Raw genomic sequence first — 21,509 nt, 5'->3', positions numbered from 1 at the left:
GAGGAGCTAACGTGGGTGCTGCTCTCCTGGTGGCTGCTGGATGTGATGATGCTGCCAGGCGTGCTGCTTGTTAAGGTTGAGGTGAGACTATCCAAAAACATAGGAGGACAGTACTGCTTGAAACAAACAACGGAGAATGAGGAGACTAACTGCACAAGGGAAATGTATGACCTGAAGATACATCTTCCCCTACAACAAGCACGCGACAGCAGAACCTCCTCCACACCTGCGTGGCAAGAAGCAGACTCCTGACAACCAGCAAGTCAGTCGAGCTGGGATTGTCCCCAAGAGCCCATCCACCCCACCCTCCCCTTGTTGTTTTTTTTTTTTTCATTACTAACTGGTTAGCTTCAGCATTTACCAGCACATCAAGAAACACCACCACACAACGTTCACAAAACACCCCTTAGCATCTGGGACACGTTTGCTGCCCCCAGCTGAGAGACACCACTGTGGTATTTCATGTCCCTTTCCTCACAGAGGTGGCACAATGCCCTCTGCTACTTCAGTGGTGGTCAGAGTAACTCCATCCCCTCAAATGGCAGCTGCTGCATGCACCCCTGTTTTCACAGTATACACCTGCAATGATACATCTAGGCCTCTAAGCACTACAGCACTGATCATCAGGCTTGATCAGGACCCGTTTAAGAAAATATTAAGTTGATTTCAATGCCCTGAAGGGGACAACAAGGCTTCTGGAAACACAGCTCTACATTTTAGGTATTTAGAAACCAAACAAGCTCGCCAGATGTCAAAGAAGAGGATGGTGTAAGACACCCCCACGTGCACACAAGTTTTTCAACACATCTTACTTTTCCTTACCCTGCAGATTCCAAGCCTGGGCATGTGTCTGGAACTGAGCCTGAACTGTCTGAACTGCCCAAAGTGGACACTTCACAGCAGCAAACCTGCTTCCAGTCTCCCTCAAGTTATTCCCACCCTTGGCAGTTCAGATCTCAAGGTCAGGCATGGAGTACTGCAAAATGCAGGAAGTGGAAAAAAAAGGAGGAACTTCACCCTTCAAGGCACCAGAAAGTAAACCCTACAGTAAAGTCCCACTGCTGTTTTCTACTAGCAGAGATGGAGTGTCTTCTTCTGATCCTCTTGCCTTAGTTACGAGGATAGCATTCCCCCACATTTCAAGGCTGCAGTATGTCTGTGTTAAGACTCTGGTCACAGCAAGTATCCTTCTGCTTAGTGTAAAAATATAAGTTCTCAGGGAAGTAAAAATACTGCCTAATTACTTTTGACCTAATAAATTTCCAAATAATCCAAAGCCAATGGGGTTTAGGTGTTACACGGATGGATTTATTATGAAAATGGTCATGTGCCCATCCAATTAATGAAGGTATTTTCTTTAAAACAATCTACAAATACCAAAACCAACAGAAACAGCAATCAGTGAGGTGCACTTACAGAGCTCCACCTGGCCTACAGACACTTGAGCTAGCATTGTGCACGTATCAGCTTTAGAAAGGCAAAATGTCCATAAAGAGCAAATTTCCATGTCTAGACTTCACATAGTGAGGCTAAACTGAATCGTCCCTTAACACATTTTCATCACCACCTCTTGTTGGGAAAACGGACCTTCCTGCTCTGTTGTTGTGTCTAAGCAAGTGGACTGCAGTGATGGACTATGGCAGCACCCACACAGGTACTCAAGCACTCAACACATCACAAAAAGCAGACTTGGAAATTAACCCCACAGCAGTTCAGAAACATACCTGTGAATCAACTGGGATTAGTGAAAGAAAATCCAGACCTACAAAGAAGAGAAAAATGATAAATTGGTGAGTTGATCTGTTTTTCAAACACAACAAAACTTAAGGAACTTTTTTTTGTGGTCCTAGAACACATTTTGCAACTGTTACACAGTCTCTAAATGGAACATACCACTGTGACACCACTCTCAACGACTACTTCAGGCAGCAGCAAAACGAGTTATCTAGTACAAGTGGCTCTTTAAGAATGAGAATGACACAATGATGTATTATTCACTGAATATTGCAAGGTGATTCAATGTGGTTGCTTAGATGGAGCTTGCCATTTGGAGCTGTTGGTTCATAATGCAAGTTTCACTGCGTATTGTACCTGACTTGGCCAAACTGGGACATGAAGAGTGTCATCACATTAAAGATGCTGGAATGAAGTAAAGTCACAACATGCACAAGTCCAAAAACAAGCAGCAGGTCTCTTCCTCCACCCATGGGCAGCCAATAAGGAAACATTTCTAATATCATCCCCGTTTTGTGTCTAGACAAATGAAAGGAACGAAGAAGAGGAGACTACAAGTAGTTCAACGTTTATCCTCTAAGAGCAGTGACAACTAGTGTCCATCTTGTACACCATTAGCATGTAAGCACTTATGGCAAGATGTTTAAAATTATGAAAACAATGATAAATTGCAGCCTTTTTTGTTGTTTTTAAATATTGGCCTTGTGTTTGCTATGTCAACAGAAAGAAATGGTAAACTTACTCCCACCCTCTCCCCTCACCTCCAAATCTTTTCTGGCCAGCAGCCTCTCCTCCTCTTCATCATTAGAGAAAAGCTTTGAAGGAGATTTAAGTGCAGCTGCTTTTACAGAATTGGCAGCTACATTTGTTCTTTGTTTTCCAGAATTTCAGTTGATAAGAGATGGACAAAAACCAGTTCTAGACTTCCATTCTCTCAGCTTACTCTCCTATCCAATTTGGGAAGACAGCCGATTCTTTTGACAAGGGAGAAGTGGAGGGAGGGAGGAGTAAGGGAGCCAAAATGGACAGAGAAACAAGGGGAATGATATCCATCCCATTGCCAAACTGGTGCTGAAAGAAGAGGAAAACACCCAGAGATGTTGCAGGGGAGAAATGGGAGACAGGCAATGGAGGGGGGAAGAGGGAAGTACGGGAGACCAAAGTGACACCTGTCACCACAAGTCACCATTTCCTGGGCTCTGGGTTCGCTACAGCCGGCAAAGAGAACCCCCAGAGTCCCTACACACAGAGTTCTTTTCAAGGAGCCAGGATAGAAAACAATCAGTATCCCCACCTTTTGTCTGATATTTAGCAGCAGTGTTGAAGAATACATCATAGGCATTTAGGGTATGTCTAGGTAAAGAAAGTCAATAGAGGTCAGCTTACAGATCGTAGCTCACCTTAACCTTTTTCATACAGTCTAGACAAGAGCACCACTAGAATCAACTAGCAGAGTATCTCTACCTCTAGGGTTGGGGTGGGTCAGTGCCATCACACCTCTACACCTTACACAAGCAGCTACTCTCCCTTGCATCTACAGTCACAGCCACACATTTACACACAGTCTAACTGAAAACAGCACAAAGTGTTTCTGGCTGCTGTTCCACAGTGCCAATTTGCATCCCAGAAGCAATGTTTCTCACATCCTTGTTGCATAGTGCAAGCTGAAACAGGACAGGCAGCCTGAACTGGACTTGTCTAGACATCACTGCAATACAGTCTTGTTCCATAAAGAGTTGGACAATCCTCCAATTTGCACCCACCCCACAAATTAATAAGGCTGTCAGAACAGGCATTGAAAATAGCCACCACATACCTGGCAAGTCTGATGAAATACTGGATATTGGTGGATGATGGAATGGTACCGGGTAGTCTGTTAACGAGGGAGGAATAGCAGCAGCATCGACGGTTGTCACGCTGGGCACTCTGACAGAAGATGGCTGATACATGAGAACCCTGTTTCAAACAGCATGGGAAATTACAAACAACCTGGCCCTTTGTTACAAAAGAGAGATTAAGCACTGCTGTGGGCTCTGTACCACAAAGTCACTATGTTACACCAACACTGTGGCCTGGCTACTCACTGCACAGTGTTCCACGCCAACTTCCTCTTTCCTAACAGTCTTCACAACAACATGAAGGCTCTCAACAGCAGCTGTGACGTAAGAGCAAGTTGGCATTAAGTGCAGTGCTGGAGTCATTTATACCATTCAGAGACAGAAACGGAAACCTCCACCTGTGGAGCACCTTGGAAGGTATGTGTAGCTAGCCAAAGCCAGGAGGAGAGCACCTATTTGTGTCCAGTTCTGGGCTTCCCAGTTCCAGAGGGACAGGGATTTACTGGGAAGAGTCCAAGGGAGGCTACAAGGGTGAGGGGAACTGGAACATCTGTCTGATGAGGAAAGGCTGAGAGACCTGGGGCTGTGTAGTCTGGAGAAGAGAAGGCTGAGAGAGGACCTGATGAACATCTCTCAATACCTGCAGGGTGGGTGTCAAGAACGGGCCAGTCTCTGTTCAGTGGTGCCTGGGACAGGACGAGGGGAAACGGCTCCAAGTGACAACACAGGAAGTTCCACCTCAAGATCAGGAGCAACTTCTTTGCTGTGAGGGTGACAGAGCCCTGGGCCAAGCTGCCCAGAGAGGCTGTGGAGTCTCCTTCTTTGGAGACTTTCCAGCCCCATCTGGACACGTTCCTGTGTGACCTGCCCTGGGTGTTCCTGCTGCAGCAGGGGGGTGGACTTGATCTTTAAAGGTCCCTTACAACCCCTACGATTCTATTTCCCTTTATCCACATGACTGCTTAACAGTGCTAACCTGTCATGCCAGGAGCCCCTGGAGCACAAATGACATCCATGGAGATAAAATATCAAACCCACCTTGTCTCACAGCCTAAGCCCATGCTAAGTTCAGCTCTCCAGGAGAAGGAAGCCCCACCTTCTGCCCCATCACTTCCCAGCACTGTCAAAGACAACACCACAGACATTCAGGCACCAGCCATGTGCATAAAATATCCCATGGTGGGATCACCAGTCTTGCTTTCAGCTGCTCCACATCACTCCCTCAGCCTACAGCATTATCCACTCCTATCTTCCTCTTCCCCAGACTGCTGCACTGGGGCATTTATGTTACTCCTGACAGCCAAAGCTTCCAGACCCTCCCTTCTCAAGCACTTCAGCCTACATTGCTTCTCCCTACAGGAAGACTCCCCACAGTTCTGCCAGAACTAGCACTCTGGCAACATTGTTTATAGCAGTTGAGCTATTCCCCAGAAGACTGGTCTTGACTTGGATTTGAAGAAAGAAAACATGCCCTTCCCACACTCAAACAGTAAGGAAAATACATTGGCCACAGACAGACAAGAAAACTCCGTCCTTTTGCAATTATGCTTACACGTAGCCACCTCAGACAAACACAGGAGCATAGAAAGAAGTCTTGGTGCCTTCTGAAACTTCATCAAGAGATCTATTTGTAGCCGTTGTTTCTCTTACGATAAAAAGAAACAGTCTCCTGCAGAAGGAAGACTCCACAAGCCTCAGGAAAAGGAAGAGCATTTCATTATCACTGCTGATAATTGTGGAAGATGACCACCTAGTTGTTCATCCAATACCACACATGCCTGTAGACTAGAGACACCTGCTCATTCCCTCAAAAGCTGTCAAAACAGAAGAGGTCTGGTTTTGTTACTACTATTTCAGCAGAAGACACAAGCCACTACACTGAGAGACAAACACACCTCATGCAGGCAGCAACACCAAGAAGCCATTATTGAAAGCTGAGGTTTGGAATCACCTGGAGTAGTCACTGCTGGTGAGCCTAGCCAGTGCCCCTTTCTCCCTGCAGGTCTCTTGCACCCAACAGCAGGAACATTATAGAAGCCACGAACAGTAAATGCAGCCGAGTTGCACAGACTGGGACAGACTGAAGGTGGCACAAGCGAGAAGCAGCTGGTTTTAAGCCTGCTGCTGGAGTCAGGCTTGACTACAAAGATGGAGTTGTCAGAGGACTTGGGAAGTCACTAGTTGTGCTCACCAAGGTGCAGGACTGACTGATGACCATGGCCAACAACAGTGTCCAAGCCATTCGAGTTTAACAGAGATGGAGGAAAAGCTCTTGATTCAAATCAGCAAGGCACCTCCCTTCCAAGATTGGCAGGATGGAAGAACACAATGCTGCCTGATTTCCTGGGCGCCAGAGTAGACTGATAAAGGGTGTAACAGACAGGGAGAGAAAAGCCTTGAGACGACACTATCTCAGCAAGAGTGATAAAACTCCTCCACTTGGCATAATCTGCTTTCTCAGGAGAATCCTGTCCATTAGCTCAATCAGCTTCCTTCCTCTATAGAAAAATATCCCTGCAAACACAGCAACAGTCAGTGCAAGCCTTTTGTGAGAAGTGAATCTATTTAATAGTGTTCTGCCTGTACAAAGGTACCATATCAACACAGCCTTGGGCAAGGAGAGGCCTAGGAATTATCCTCTGGATCCTGAAGTCAGATTACAAGTCCAATTGACTATGAATCAGTTTCCGAGAAATTAAAGAATAACAACTGACTTTAAGATTGACAAACCCTTTGTTTGGGCTTCCTTGTGTTTCAGACATAAATATGCACTTCCTTTTGGCAGGAGGATCTTCCTCTTCATCAGAAGAGCTTTCTATTGTCAAGTCAATAACGTCAACTTTCTTCTTGCTGACCTCACTGGCCAATGTCACAGAACAGGGTTTGCTAACAACACTGGAACCTAAACGAGAAAACAAAGTATCACTGTGTTTTTAAAGGCTGTTGACATCAGCAGTTTCCATGTACAACAAAACCAGGAACTCTTATCCTATCTTAGCTCATCTTCCTGGCCACCACAGAGAATGTTATGGCCCAGGAGCTGTTTTATCAGTATTCTGCATCATGTGGAGAATATTCAAGCACAAGCTTTAATCTTCACTTAGCAATTTAAGCACATAAAACAAAAGAAACCTTCTGTTTTCTTAAGAGCTATTAAGAAGACCAAAGACAAAGCCCAGAACTGCACACTTTTAGACATACAACTCTTTCCTTTTAGTTTAAATGACAAGAAGGTTAGAAGTATCAAGCCCTCCACTAAACAAACATCAACATCCATATACATTATCCAAGCTAAAACTAAGTCTCCAAGGTTTTTTTGTTGGGTTGCAACCAGTACCCAGATGAACTTACTTTCTATTTTGGTGCACTGTGGACTTGAGACTTTCACAGCTTCTTTCTTTGGTCTCATGGGGCACCAGGAGCCATCTTCTTGGAATTTGATCTCATCCACATCTGAACATTCATTAAGAATTTCCATGAAAAGCCTGAAAAATAAAGTTGAGTGGTTTCATTTTTTATTCCGATTAACATTTTTTATTCTAAGTGAAAAGGAGACAGTTGAAGAGCTAATTGTGATCATCTTCAACCCACTCCATATACTCTTTCCATAGTTCATCTTATCTGAAAGGCTGTAACTACAGCCTTCACAGACATCCAGACATCTACTGGTTCCTCCCAGCCTGAAATATTTTGACAAAGGAAATAGAAATGGCTCAACCTCATCACAAAACATCAAGTCACAAAAGCTGCAATCAACTACATAATAAAAAAATAAGTAACTGTGTAACCTGCAAACCCAGTCTCTTACCCATCTAATATGAGGCTCTCGTAGGCTGCCTTCTTGTCACAGACAGGGCAGATCCAGGTAGGCTTTTTTTCATTCATTTGAAGATAAAGAGCAGCATCAAAACATTGCAGGTGTGTGCAAGTAACAGCCCGGCATGGGATTGTCAGTCTCATCTTCCCCAGCTGCAGGAGATGCATTTAAAGAGTGTCAGAAGAGGAGACAGTGAAGCAGGCCTAGGTGGCCAACACTGAGCAGTTGGTGCAGCAATTGTCTCTTCCCACTACAGAGGTGCCCAGTACTATGGTTACTCGCACACTACCAAAGCAGGGAAAGTGTCCTTCACACAGTGCTATCCTCAAAGTCTTCAGAGTTGAACACAGTCAGAAGCATGTATAATGGACCTGCAGTGTTATTTCTAGGATTTGATGTTGTTTTTTTATTATTAAGAGACCTACTGAAGCATCAACTTTTATAAATTCTTTTTAACCAAGTATTTCAAGGGTTTTTATCTTAGACTCAGAATAGCATAATACCCATTTTAACACTAAGCTTAACAAAAGCGAGTGAAGTTTCTCCAGTAGGAGCTTTAAAAAGGTCTACACTAAAGATGAAAATACAAATCTGTATATGGCAACTTCCAGGCATACTTACAGGACACATCAGAGATACCCGCAGACTGGTTGTGGCAATCTCACTATCAGGATCTGCAGTTAGTTTCTCTTTAACTATTAAAATAAAGTTACACACAAACATCATTATTTAAAATGCTAATCCTGATTCACTAATACATCTACTTCATTTCCAGCTATCTGAAAAGAATCTAGGAAACTAGCTCACAGCAATGGTTCCACTGGTTGTAAGGAGCTGGCAAACACGGTGTTATCACAGGACTGTTTGATGCAGAGCAGATGCACTAACAGCCACAATGGGTAGTAGAGCAAACTCAACCCAACATGCCCAGAGATTAATAAAGTAACCATCAATGAGTGAGGCACAAAGAATATTTCAGATAGGACCCATAGTTCCCATCTGCTGGTACATGGACCCTCACTGAACAAGTGCATGATGCCGCAGGAACAGCAAAGGGAACCTTTGATACACCGGATATGGACTTTGTTTTTAAAATGCTCCATAATCCTCTTAGTATTAGTAGTTATAGTTTTCAGGAGCCACCAACCACCCTCAAAAAGTACAGACAGGCAAATTAGCTTGACTTACTTAGTGCTCTGGAATGATCAGAGTTTCTGATGCCTTTCATTTTTAATCTCTGCAGAAGCATAGCTGAAGTGAGTTGACGAACGAGATACACAGACATGGAGTAATTCTACAAAAAAGTGATTCAAGATGAAACATCAATGAAATACAGCACTCCCACTATGACAACAGATTAGTTATTACTAGCTGTAGCATACAGTAAAAACAAGAACATGCAGATTCTGTGCTTAGTAGTTATGAACAGCATGGGCAGATGACTTCATTATTGTGAAGGAGTCTAAGGCTCTGCTGGAATTCTCCTGCCAGTCAAGTCCAGTTGTTCCATCGGGACTTAACTAAGAAGAATAACTCCACAACCAAAAAACAAATCTTTTTTCCTGGAACGATTTAGACTGGTGACACACCTTCTCATTCATCTTCACTTTCTACAAACTCCTCAGGTTTGTCTCCTAAATCCTTCCCTTTTTTCAGTGCCAATGGGTTAGTAATGAGCTCAAAGAATCATATGACAAAAGAAAAGCTGAATGCTCTTCCAGGTGCAAAACCAACACCTTCAAATGGCAGAGAGCTGCACAAATTTCCTGGCACCTCCTCTTTAGCTTGCTCTGCACTTGCAAGCCAAGCCTCATTACACCATATTCCTTTGAGGCTGGCCATGTTCCCTAGCATTTACTATTCTTTCCTAATTCATACTAGCCGATAGATTCTTTTCTTCAGTGTTCACTCTCTCCTCCAGGTCACTAATGAAGAGAAAATTCTGCAAGTTCCACTAGTGCAGAATAATAATGGTTTCATCTGTTTAACAAACACAAACTGCAGTCTCCCTGCCAGCCACCTTCTCATGGCTGCTATCCTGTCAGGGTATTGCACAGGAATGTTAAATAAGAACCTGTACTGCCCTGCTCCTCCTTTGTCACCTGTAGGAAACCCAACTCTAAACAAGACAGGATAAAGTTATATAAATGCATGGGAAAGAGAAGTCATAGAATCATTTAATTGTTTTGGTTGGAAAAGACCTTTAACACCACCCAGCCCAACCACTCCCCCAGCCCTGCCAAGGCCACCCCTGCCCCACGTCCCTCAGCACCACATCTACACGGCTTGGAAACCCCTCCAGGGATGGGGACTCCAGCCCTGCCCTGGGCAGCCTGGGCCAGGGCCTGACAACCCTGGCCAGCAAGAAATGCTGCCCAACATCCCATCTCAGCCTCCCCTGGCACCACTGCAGCCCATTTCCTCTTGTCCCATCCCTTGTTCCTGGGGAGCAGAGCCCGACCCCTCTGGCTCCAACCTCCTTGTTTTTTCCATTAAAGGACCATGGAATTGTCAGAGTTGGAAGGTACCTCTACACATCATCCAGTCCAACTCTTCTTCTAAAGCAGGATCCCCTGGAGCACATTCCACAGGGTTGCATCCAGAGGGATCTTGAATATCTACAGAGAAGGGGACTCTACACCCGCCCTGGGCAGCCTGATCCAGGGCTCTGTCAGCTGAAATTCTCCTGCTCAGTTTCCTAATGAGGATGACCATACACTGCACTGCTCACTGCCTACAGAAGGCATTCCATAGGCTCAGGTCTGACGCCCTGTGTAGGATGACAGCCTTCTCTGCTGAGAAGCCCTCCACCATCAGTCAAGCATGTGCCAATAAGCCCTCACCATGTGAACCCACTGACACTCCACACTGTACCTATGGGTCCCATTTAGAGGATGAATGGGAGAGCTGCTGTGCTAGTTCCAATCCTTAGAGCAGAGTGCCAGCATGAAACCAGAGAACTCACTGAACTCACTCTACCTCCCAGGGCAAGGGGGAATGCTGGGACAATCTCCAAAGCACATGGTTCCATGAAGATAAGTTTTGGCAGATACAGGAGGGGTCTGCAGGAGGGGCCAAGACCACACACAACACTGCAGTCATTTCAAGATTCTTGTGCTTAGATCTTTCCTTCCACCTCTGCTTCAGAAAATCTTTGCTGTCAGCACTGCCCTTCATTTATTTTCTGAGCATTAGCCTTCTAGGCAATTTATTTTTAACATTTTAATTAGTGTATAAAAGTTTATAGTGGAGTCTCACTTTGAAACATATGGTGTGTCTGGTCCACATTTTAATTTTGAAGAAAAAAGCAAGCAAGCTACTCTGATAATTGAATCCAGAAGGATTTACACAGCTAGTCACCGAGAGAGGAGTAAGTACTTTCTCAGTTACCATCAACTGAAATGGCTGCTGCAACAGCTATTTAAACCTAGGAAGAATTCAGAAATTCTTTACACTCTCCCTTTCCTCAATAAATCCAAAGGGAGATTTTTAAACAGCCATGCAGCCATTTTAAAGGCTAATTCCTTTTAACTATGATTCATGACTGAAGATACTAGAAAGCAACAGGCATCACATTTCAGTCACCATCCCTTTTTATATCCTGCCACCTGAAGTCTAGCCTGCTTTTTCCCTAGTACAGCTTTCCATGAAGTTTGGAATTCCATTATGAAGAGGCCTCAATTTTCTTTTATTTTCCCAGCTCTCCATCCTTCCCCACATTGAGTCATTTCTCCCTCATGTCACACAAACTTCCAGATGCTCTTCCCTTGTAGGAAAAGACACACATGCACATTCTGCATGACAAACACACACAACACACAAGTAAGGTCCAGCCAAGCATAGCTGAAATCTATCAAGCCCAGAAACAGCTGACCCCAACAGCCTGACACCTCCCCAGGAAACCCTTCCCAGCAATCTGCCATCTAAGAGCTTTCCAAGCTGGAAATTCCACCCTAGTTTTGGTTTACTTGCAAATACAATTTTAATAGATATGGAAATACCTACTAAACAGTTCTTCCAATTAAATAAAAACTGATTTTGTAACAATACGCAGTATTACTTGGTTAGAAAACACCTCAAAAGCAAACACATGTCCTCTCCCCCATGGCCTCAGCACCTTTAGTCAGTTTAAGAAGCCTTTTCCAATGGACTGCTACACCAACACTGAGAAACATGCCTTAGAATACATAGCTACATAATCTCACCTTCGACACCATCAGGCCACAAGAAGGAAAAAAGGTTTTCCATTTGTTATTTCATCATCTCTGAACTGGGTTTTTTACTTTAAGGACCTTTCAAACTTAGGCCATTCTCTGATTCTCTTTCCACCACAAACAGATTTTGGTGTAACACAACCAGCAGGATTTCTAATGCAAATTCTTTTGAGTGTCTGTAAGCTGCAAGCAAATCTTATTCAGGTTACTGTAAACCACCATGCTTCTAGAGCAAGCTTTGTTTCCTGGCACTGGTAACAGGCTCAGCCACCTAATACTGAACTTGCTGGTGTGTGCCTTGCCAGCAACAACAGGCAGTGGGGGAGAAGGAATGCCAGACGAGGCTGTTGTTTCAACAACTTCCAACATCCTAAAGAACACAAGGTTTACCTTTCCAATTTCAGAAGCCCAGGAAATAGAAATCTGGTTTGGCACTGCTGATGATAGCCTAACTAAAGAGGTTATATTCAAGGGGCGTCCAGGTCGCTTCTGTTCAATTCCATTTTTTGGCGGTGGAGCATATCCCTGTGGGAAGAAAGGATGAGAAGTGTTAGCAAGTCTCCTTCCTGTACTCTGAAACCTGCTGAAACAGATCTATGGGAGGCAGGTAGACCTAGGGGTTCTTTAGGCCCAAGGCCAAACTCAACACGTATTCTGAGAAGAATCAGTCTCTTGACAGCCTAACACTGTAAGTCAGCCACAATCTTAAAGCATTTTTTGTTTTAAAGTGGTTTTACAGAAGTGTCAGTCTAAGTAAGTTCACTGCAAGAGTAAAAAGTAATACTGATGCTTTGTCCTTTTTTCCACTACCCTACAGAAAAAGTGGGAACATTGCAAGGGCACAGCCTCAGCAACACAGCAAGTAACAAAGAATTAATTCAGTGTTTCCCACACAGAAAGCATTTAACTGATTAAAATTAAGAGATAATAAAGTCTGGTTCCAAGAGCTCCACATCTCCTGGCTGCCTGCATTGCCGTGCATCCACTACACCTAGTCTCCTTAGTGACACCCTCTGCCAAGGTCCCTGAAGAGGAGCTGTACAGGAAATAATTACCTGTGTTTAAGAACCCACGCTTCGCTGTTGGCTTCAGAAACAAAATAAACTACATATTGTTTACTCAGGTTTGATGAAGAATCTCATAACCTGGACAAGCTTCTCTCTAGTTCTATTTCCTGTATGATGTTTGTGAGTTGAATTAGGAGCCACACGGTTCCCTTTTGCTTCTAGGCAAGCTCACACTCTCCAGCAGAAAGTACATGTGCTGAGTGAAGGAGCACATAGCACCTGCAGCTTGGTTCTCTCACCTCACGTCTGCCACCATGAAAGCAAGACAGTCTGTACCAGGAACTCAGAGACCCTCTTTTTGAGCTCACACAGACATCCTGCAGCCCACTCATCTCAAAAAACTCACCCTGCACCAGAAGGGTGCCAGTGAAAGAGCGCAGCCCTAGGTCTTGCACAGAACTGACTGAAAGGTTTCATTTAGTTCATGACCGTGACTCCCCCAGTAAGGATATGCTAGAAAAAACACACTTTGTTTTTTTTAATCCAGAAGAGCACACACATTCATGGCCTGGTTCTTAGGATCAAAAGCTGTGAATCTGAGAACAGAATTTTTAAAAAAAGTTTAAAAAACCCAGCCTCTTCCACTCCCTAGCCAAGTACACCAGAGGATAATCACTGCTGTTAATCCAGAGAGGACTCAGTAGTTGTCACATAATTTCCCATGTTTCCAAAGCTCTATTACTAGTCACACATTTCACCTGACAACCAAGCCCTGGCCCTCATGAGTGCCCTTTATTAATTTCACAGCAGACTCCTGCTTGCAGGGGCTGAACAGGGACTCAGAGCTTCTACAAGCAGTTCTGCGGGGCCAAAGCAGCAGAGAGCAGTTGCTGACCAACTCTCTAAAATAGTTCTCACCCCAGATGAGTGACCCAGCAGCTACCAGGAACCTCACCATGTCTGCTTTACTGCAGAACACAGAGGCAGCAGATGTATGGGGACTGCTGACCATTTCACATGTGAGAGTGAAAGATTTGCCATTTCTTTAATAAAAAAATCACAGCTGCAGCCATTTATAGAGTATATATATAGACCTTTCTCTACTGTGGTGACTTTATCAAGAGTTTGTGGATGAACAGACCTTCCCTGCAATACTTAGAAGAGTATTTCTACACCTACTGTACCAGCCACAATAATCCGGCTGTCTCCAACCTAAAATGAAGCTGCCTTGCTTTTAAGAGAACTAGAGTCCTTATAATTCCCAATTTTTCTTCCTTTTTGAAAACAAACTCTGCATTTCAGTCAAGTCTTTGAGGTTTTTTTTCCACAGAGCAATGACCTTGAGAAAAGATTGAATATTCTACTCCTTTACACTTCAAAACCTTCCCTTCCTTAGCCTTCCAGGAGTTAAGAAAAGAGCACTCTGCTTGCTTATCACAACCAACATGGTCACTAGGCTGCCAACTCTAGTGGCTAGCAAGTGGCAATGTTATTTGGGTCTTTAATCTTCCATGCTTCCTGCAAAACCTGTATTAGTCAAAGCAGATGGAACCTACTAGAGCCATTACCAGTTGTTTAGATAAATAACTTTTCATTACAATAAGTTAATTAGTTATAATATTGTGTGATTTATGCTGAGCATGACAGCTAGATTTGCTGAAGCCTTAGGCCACAGAGTTAATTGTCTTAGTAGTTCTCCTACGATGCTGAGTTTTGTCTTCTTAGTCTGAGAAAAATGATAACAAACTGAAGTTTGGGACACTTAAGAAATGTTTCTCGTAAGTCTGGGACTTTCCATTTCCTCATGTTCTGCTAACAAGTGCAGGTGCAAAAGAAAATTAAACCAGTAGATAAAGAGGCTACAAGCATCAGAAGAGACTGCAAATCAGCAAGATAAGAACAGTCAACAGCTTGGCTACTTGGAGACAGAAAAACACAAAAAGGTATTAGAAGACTCCAGACCAAACATTACCACTGGACTAGAAGACAAATGAACAGCACCCATCAGGTGAGTGTGTAGTTCACAAGGGTCTAATTGCCCAGAGACTCCTTTGTTCAGGGTCCCTCTCTGCAGGCACCCAGCTCCACTTGACACTGCTGCTCTACCTTTCAATTAAATTATTTGTTTTTCTAAGATCTGACACCCAAGACTCTGCTGCAGGAAACCTAGAGTTGAGCCTGAAGAAGGATGAAGCATTTCTGAGAATAAGTGTGCATGTGTGAGTGAGTGGAGCCAGAAGGAGCATCCATCAGCTCACTGGAGTGGCCCGCTGCAAAGTACTCCTGTCTGTGATTGGTTATGACTCCTTGAGCAGTGGGTGAATGCTAAGGGCAGCAGCTTCTCCTTTCACAGCCTGAAAAACCTACTCACAGAAGTGTGATTGCTCCCCTGTCTAGCTATTTCCTATCTTTCCTGATACCCTTCACTTTGTCCTTCAAAAGAAAACTGCAGTGGTCTATGGAGTTCCCCTGAGAAGAAGGGCATATTACTTTCTCAGACTTTCACACCCTGTCTTCCCTAGAAGAGCAGACAACAGAAGAACCACCTGCTGCAGTGCATTATGCACAAAGTCCTTGTTACTTGCCAAGCCACCAGCATGCAAGGCTCTACATTTACTCCTTTTAAGCCAGAACCAATGCTGTACAAGGACACTGATAGTGATATGAATACAAGAAAACATGATGCTGAGTTGGCACAACCTGAAGCAACACTGGCACACAGGCAACATTTTTCTCAAGTTTCTGGTAAGGACTGAAATCAAGGAGATGACCAAGAATAATTTACAGACCCCTGCTGTACCAGGGGAAGACAGAACAGTACTCACCAACTGTACAAGCTGGCAGGAGAGTCTGGCATCACTGGCTAACTACCTAACACCAGCACTACTGAGTTGGACAATAGTCTTTGAGGCAAAGAGGTTATCTTACATTGCCTGCAACAGAAAGGAACCACCAGAGGGATACAGGTAGTGACTTAACCAACAAAAAATGGTTGCAGGAGCACTCAGAGTGAGATTGTATTTGTCAGAGTTCATGTTGAACATGGGGAGGAAAGAAAGCTGCCAGGACAACAGTAATTTTTCACCTAAAGTTTCTGCTGAAGAGATTAAAACATCATTTTATGATATGCAGGAAGAACCTACAGAATTTAGATGTAAAGCAAAGCAGTAATCCACGATTACAAACAGTTTTTGCAATGTACAAAACTGATAGCTTAACACAGCATAGCAGGTGGTCAACTACATCAGGAAAACTGAGAAACAGCAGAAATTGATCTTCACAGGGTAAAACCAAACCCAACTCTTTATGGTAGGTTGCTTTGAAGACAGACAATCTTCAGAAGAAAGGAGAAAATCCTCCACTTTATCACAGAAAAAATAACTGACAATTGCAGGAAATACTCACCAGAAGATACAAAGAAATCTTGAAGACAGAGAGATGAACAATGAGGCAATGGTTAAAGAAGTAGGGAAAAAAGATAGAGTGTCTCATTTAAGCTGATTAGAGGCAAAAAAAGCAGTTGTGATTGTATACGGCAGGAGAAATGATACAGGACAACATATCTGACATACCAAGAAGGTGTCAAACATTCTGAAAATGAGTTTTCACACCTTCTCTCTCCAAACAGCATTTTTCCAAACCTGCTGCTGGAAAAAAAAACCCTCTGTACTACTGCTTTTTCCATCTTCTACAGCTTCCAGAACTATTTCAGAATGGGTTACATAAGAGTTTCTCTTTTCCACTGTAGAGATATACCCAGTCCAGATTTTTCACTAATAGTGACAGCACTTTTCCTTTTTTGTATAGCCTCAAGCCTTCAGGTGTCCCTGCCTACATACTAACTTTTCAAACATCAGAAAACAGTAAAGTGTGTGACTGCCAACTTTGTTCTGTTCCAGTATCAACAAATGCTAAGAATCCTAAAGCATGTCTGTTCTTCATCCCTGCAACTAATTCTGCTCTAACCAGAGAGATGCAAAGCAGTGTAGAAACTCATTCAGAATAAGGTGATACCGTCCCCTCAAACAAAATGAACTCACACCAATCTGAAATACAGATAGCCCAAAAAGCAAGGACTGCTACCAATCAAGTCAAATAAACTCACTCGGAAGACCAGTGAGGCGGATTCCCCAATGCACACACTGGTTTGGTTCTGACATATTTTGTTGTGTTTAGCTGCAACAGATGAGGTTTGCTATAGGTGGCTAAAACACAATATCCATTAAGTGGCTGTAACATGACTAATAGTAGTAACATGTATCTCACAAAGCAAATGTACAAACCAGGTGCCTAACATTAGTAACTAGAGAAATGTCAAGTGTCATAACAGTAAACAGTGTGATTGTTTCAGCAAGCTAACATTACAGGAACACACACCCCAGAAGTCAAAGAAGCCACAAATAAGTACAAACAAGCTTACCGGCAATGGAAACAGTTTCCCATTCACTTTAATACACAAACTATTAGGGTAATTATCTTCTTGAGGGCAGCTTGTCTCTGCTAGGCACAACCTACATCCCCAAAAAGAGAAAGCGTGATTTTCAAGTGTCACCACATTCATATGTTCCCACAAACATCTAGACTTTTGTTACATTAGCCAATTATGAAGCTGTAAGAAAACATTATGAAAAAGGTACCTCAGCTGAACTTGGACTGTGTAATCTCGTCTGCCCCCTGGCAAGAAGTCTCTGTGACAAAGAGAATGAAAAAGAGAAGTACCCATTCAGACAGCAGATCTCATATTCCAGTCATATGCAGAAAGAACTGGCACACCAGCCCAACATCACTAAACTCTGCTCTTATTTATCTTTTATTGAGCTATGAACAAGTCCTAAAAGCAATACCTCTGCTTAGCTACTGAAAGCACAGCAGGATTTGAGGAGAAGCACCCTCTGTCAAGAGTTTATAGTAACAATAAAGCATGATGCTAGAGACGAAAAAGCCCTCTGAATTCTCTTGGCTTACACCAAAGGCCTTACAACAACATGAACCCTGGGACAAAAGATAAAAGCAGCCTTCCATTCCTGCAGCCAGGAAACATGCAGGGAAGAAAAGCCTGCCACCTCTCTAAATAGAGACAGTTATTTGGATCCAAGTACTCTTCAGTAGTGTAGGATTTACCACAACTGCACATAAATTCTGTGCACAGTAATTGCTGGAGAAGACAGAACAGAAACTCAGTATACTTCTGTGAGGATTATCACTTTACATCTATAAGCTTATCCAATGTGTAAAATTAATGAAAAAACTGCACTTCCTTTTGAAAGCTTGCATAAGTTTATTTACACCATGCCACACTCTTACTCCTTACCTGGAAATACAGATTTCTCTGACCTGCTGAGGTGTTAAAGCAAAGATAAAAAACTTTTCTTGGAACCGCTGAATACTGCTCTGTACTACAAAAAAAAGAGACACAAAGTGGTTTAGTCATGCTGATTAATCGCATTGATTGAAACAGAACCTGAAATTTAGTTTTTTCTGCACAAGGTGCAAGTTACTTTACATAATGAAAAAAGCAATGGAACAAATCATATTCAGGTGGCTTAATATCACATTACCCTTCACTACTAGAGTTGCTTGCAAGCCATATTATAATCCTTTTTCCCAAGGGAGAGAGGACTTTGTTTTCAAACAAATAGACAATAAAATACAAACACTGGGTACCTGGTGAAAAGGGTACCACAGAGAAGACATTTACAACTACTTTAATGGACCAGAAGTGACAAGCTACTCAATTCAGAAACAGCTAAAGGTAACTAAGTCTTTGAGGACAAAGGAAGCAAACACAAGCCCTAATGCCAGAGAAGCCAGCTAGGCTTCATGCCTGGAAATTAACCCCTAGGAGCATTTGGGAAAAAAGAAAAAATACAACTTTCATATGTGCATGTATGGACGCAACAGCCTGCATTTTGTTTTAAATTAATACTTGAGCACATGTGACAAAGATCAGAAATACCTTATTACTGAATTGAGTGAGGGTTAAAAATAAATCCACACCTGCAGCTGCTCTGTGTTCACATATTAGTGCAAAAGAATGCCTATGCTCAGCCCTTTTAAAGAGTGGCAATGAAGCAGACTACACTCCTAGCTCTCTGACCTACTTGTCTATTCAGTTTCTGAATCCTTAATTCCCACACACACAAAACTTGTTTGGTCCTGTTCCAGTCACCCAGGTCTACTAACTGGGAATATAACCCACCCTTATCCATGTAAGAATATTAAATAAAGGAAGCCTCATTTCCCAATTTGCTTATGAACATGAAGAGTGATTTTGTCAGCCACTCTTCGTATCCTTCTAATATCAGAAGAGCCCATTATTTGCATATCAAGTAATTTTTCACATCTCATTTCCCCACTTCTCTTCACACAGATCTGAGCTGCAGCTGTGCCTGTGGCCCTTCAGATCCTGTGCTCTGGAAAGAGTCTGAAGGCAAGCAAATACTCAAGTTAAATTGCTCTTGTCCCCCTTGTTCATGTGCTATAAGAACCCAAATGTTACAGGACTAGATAATCCTCACTCCTTGGAAAACTGGGCAATGTGCAAAGAACCCACATACAGTAGTCAAGGGAAAAGGTACATGCAGCTCTAACTGTAACATGGTGATACCCCTAAGAAAGCATTCTCCTTTCAGAAAAAAAAAAAAGGATTACTTCCAAAGTTGAGGAAAGCAGCATTCAGAGAATTTTCCAGCATGTCACTGCCATGTCTAGATATCATTAACCAGGAAACAAAAGGCAACTGCACAGCAGAAACATAATGCTGAGCACACACTGAACGATATGGGACAGGGTGGCTCCATAAGAGTAACTCAGGAAGCCACTTAAGATATTCAGCTGATGCACACATTGAACGTAGACAGGAGCTAACCAGGACATGGTGGCACTGGCAGATTCTCTCTGTACAGGTAATGGCAGCATGAGTCATACAGCCATCCTACACCACAGCAGCTCTCCACTAACAGGGTGTCAGGACACACCAACAGAAATTACAACAAGCATTGTGAACTGTGCTTGTTAGCAATGCCTGCTGCTTTAGCTACTAGAAGATGGCCAATGACCAGTATACACCTCATGAAGTACAAGACACAGCCTAAAAAATCTTATTATCTGTTAAGAAACTAAAATCTAAGAGGTTGCAAACAGCTTGCAAAATGCAGATGTGTTTCTAAATATTACTCAATAGTTAGGGAACATTTTCTAACATGTAAGGTAAGACAAGCTGAATTTCAAGACAAAATAACAGGCAAAAAAGACTTCAGGTCCAAATCTATGAGCCAAGTGTCACTTCAGGTTAAGTTCAGACTAGGTATTAGAAAACATTTCTAATGGCTTCCCAGCATGATGGTCGATGACCCAGGCTTGTCTGTGTTTAAGAGGCATTTGGACAATGCCCTTAACTATTATTCTTTAACTTTTGGTCAGCCCTGAAGTTGTCAGGCAGTTAGGTGATCATTGTATGCACCATCCAAGTGAACTATTCTATCCTATTATTTAAGACTCTAAAGCCAAAGATCTTTACTCAGATACTATTTACAGAAAAGGACACTATTTTCTGAAGTGTGGCTTGGCACTTTTGGGGACAGCTGGTGAAAAGAGGGCAAGGGTAGAAATAAAAACATCTCTTGTACGAGGACAGGCTGAGAGAGTTGAGGTTGTTCAGCCTGGAGGAGAGATGGCTCCAGGAAGCCCTTGCTGTGGTCTTTCAATACTTCAAGGGAAAATTAGAAAGACAGGGACAGACTTAATAGCAATCAGACAAGAGGTGATGATTTGAAACTAAAAGAGGGGAGATTCAGACTAGATAAAAGGAAAAAATTATTTACACTGCAGGTGGTGAGACACTGGCCCAGGATGCCCAGAGGTGGTAGATGCCCCTAGAAACCTTCCAAGTCAGGTTGGATGGGGTCTCTGAACAACCTGGTCTAGTTGAAAATGGCCATGCTCACTGCAGAAGAATTGGACTAGATGGCCTCTGAAGGTCTCTTCCAACCCAAACTATTCTATGATCAGAAGGAAAAGGACCTTCCACTTCCCTCCCCGCTGCAAAACACACTAAGTCTGGAGTGAGAACTGTTGCAAGCAACAGCTATTTCATGGGTTAAAGCAACCTGCAGAGTAATTAAACACTTACCTAGACTTGTAGGCTTTATGAGCACATCAAGCACATCGTAAAAAGGCAGGCTTTTCAACTGAACATCAGGATGAACGGGTGGAATCGGAGGAGATGGCTGCTGCATCTCAAAGTGGGGCTTAGTGTCCTGGAGGAGCACAGAACTGACAGGCGAGGCAGGAGACTGAGGCGTGACCGAAGTAGAAGGGAGCGAGTGGATACCAGCAACAGCCAGGTCAGTCTCGACAGGAGAGGGACTGCTGTCCAAGTTGAAAACAGCAGGTTTTATGGCTGACAGGTCTGAAAGTCCTTCAATTGTCCGCGGGTACCGACGCCTGTAGAGTTCCCGGATCTTGATCTGAACTGCTGGGCTGCAGCCGCTCTTCAGTAAGTGCAGTGCCCTCATCAGGAGGTCATGTTTCCGCCCGCTTTTATTCCGCCCCGCAAACCCCAGCAACACTTGTAGTTCAGAAACACGAAAACTTGATATCATATTCTAAAGAAAAAAAAAAAGGGGGGGGAGAAATAAGCACAGGTGAACCAACAGGGCCCCAAATAGGCCTTTTCGAGGATCATGGTGAAGCATCTGACTCTTCCAACCCAAACTATTCTATGATCAGAAGGAAAAGGACCTTCCACTTCCCTCCCCGCTGCAAAACACACTAAGTCTGGAGTGAGAACTGTTGCAAGCAACAGCTATTTCATGGGTTAAAGCAACCTGCAGAGTAATTAAACACTTACCTAGACTTGTAGGCTTTATGAGCACATCAAGCACATCGTAAAAAGGCA

The 21,509-nt window shown here is 43.3% G+C and overlaps 1 protein-coding gene across 1 annotated transcript in view; it reads right to left on the bottom strand.

Annotated features, from left to right (window-relative positions):
* Positions 1-21,213, bottom strand: part of PIAS2 (protein inhibitor of activated STAT, 2) — a 22,010-nt gene extending 797 nt beyond the window's left edge. The window contains exons 1-13 of the mRNA XM_010005028.1: positions 20,742-21,213; positions 17,922-18,006; positions 17,248-17,298; positions 17,031-17,121; positions 11,994-12,128; positions 8,578-8,683; positions 8,011-8,084; positions 7,381-7,541; positions 6,924-7,057; positions 6,303-6,474; positions 3,551-3,690; positions 1,725-1,762; positions 8-113 (exon numbers count right to left, since the gene is read on the bottom strand). Coding sequence (XP_010003330.1) covers positions 8-113; positions 1,725-1,762; positions 3,551-3,690; positions 6,303-6,474; positions 6,924-7,057; positions 7,381-7,541; positions 8,011-8,084; positions 8,578-8,683; positions 11,994-12,128; positions 17,031-17,121; positions 17,248-17,298; positions 17,922-18,006; positions 20,742-21,213 — 1,765 coding nt within the window. The remainder of the gene's footprint in view (positions 1-7; positions 114-1,724; positions 1,763-3,550; positions 3,691-6,302; positions 6,475-6,923; positions 7,058-7,380; positions 7,542-8,010; positions 8,085-8,577; positions 8,684-11,993; positions 12,129-17,030; positions 17,122-17,247; positions 17,299-17,921; positions 18,007-20,741) is intronic.
* Positions 21,214-21,509: the final 296 nt, after the last annotated feature.

Source organism: Chaetura pelagica, unplaced genomic scaffold (genome assembly GCF_000747805.2).
Source record: "Chaetura pelagica isolate M959 unplaced genomic scaffold, ChaPel_1.0 scaffold121, whole genome shotgun sequence".
Taxonomy (NCBI): domain Eukaryota; kingdom Metazoa; phylum Chordata; class Aves; order Apodiformes; family Apodidae; genus Chaetura; species Chaetura pelagica.
The sequence above is the reverse complement of the archived record's forward strand: the minus strand, read 5'-3'. Positions and strand labels throughout refer to the sequence as shown.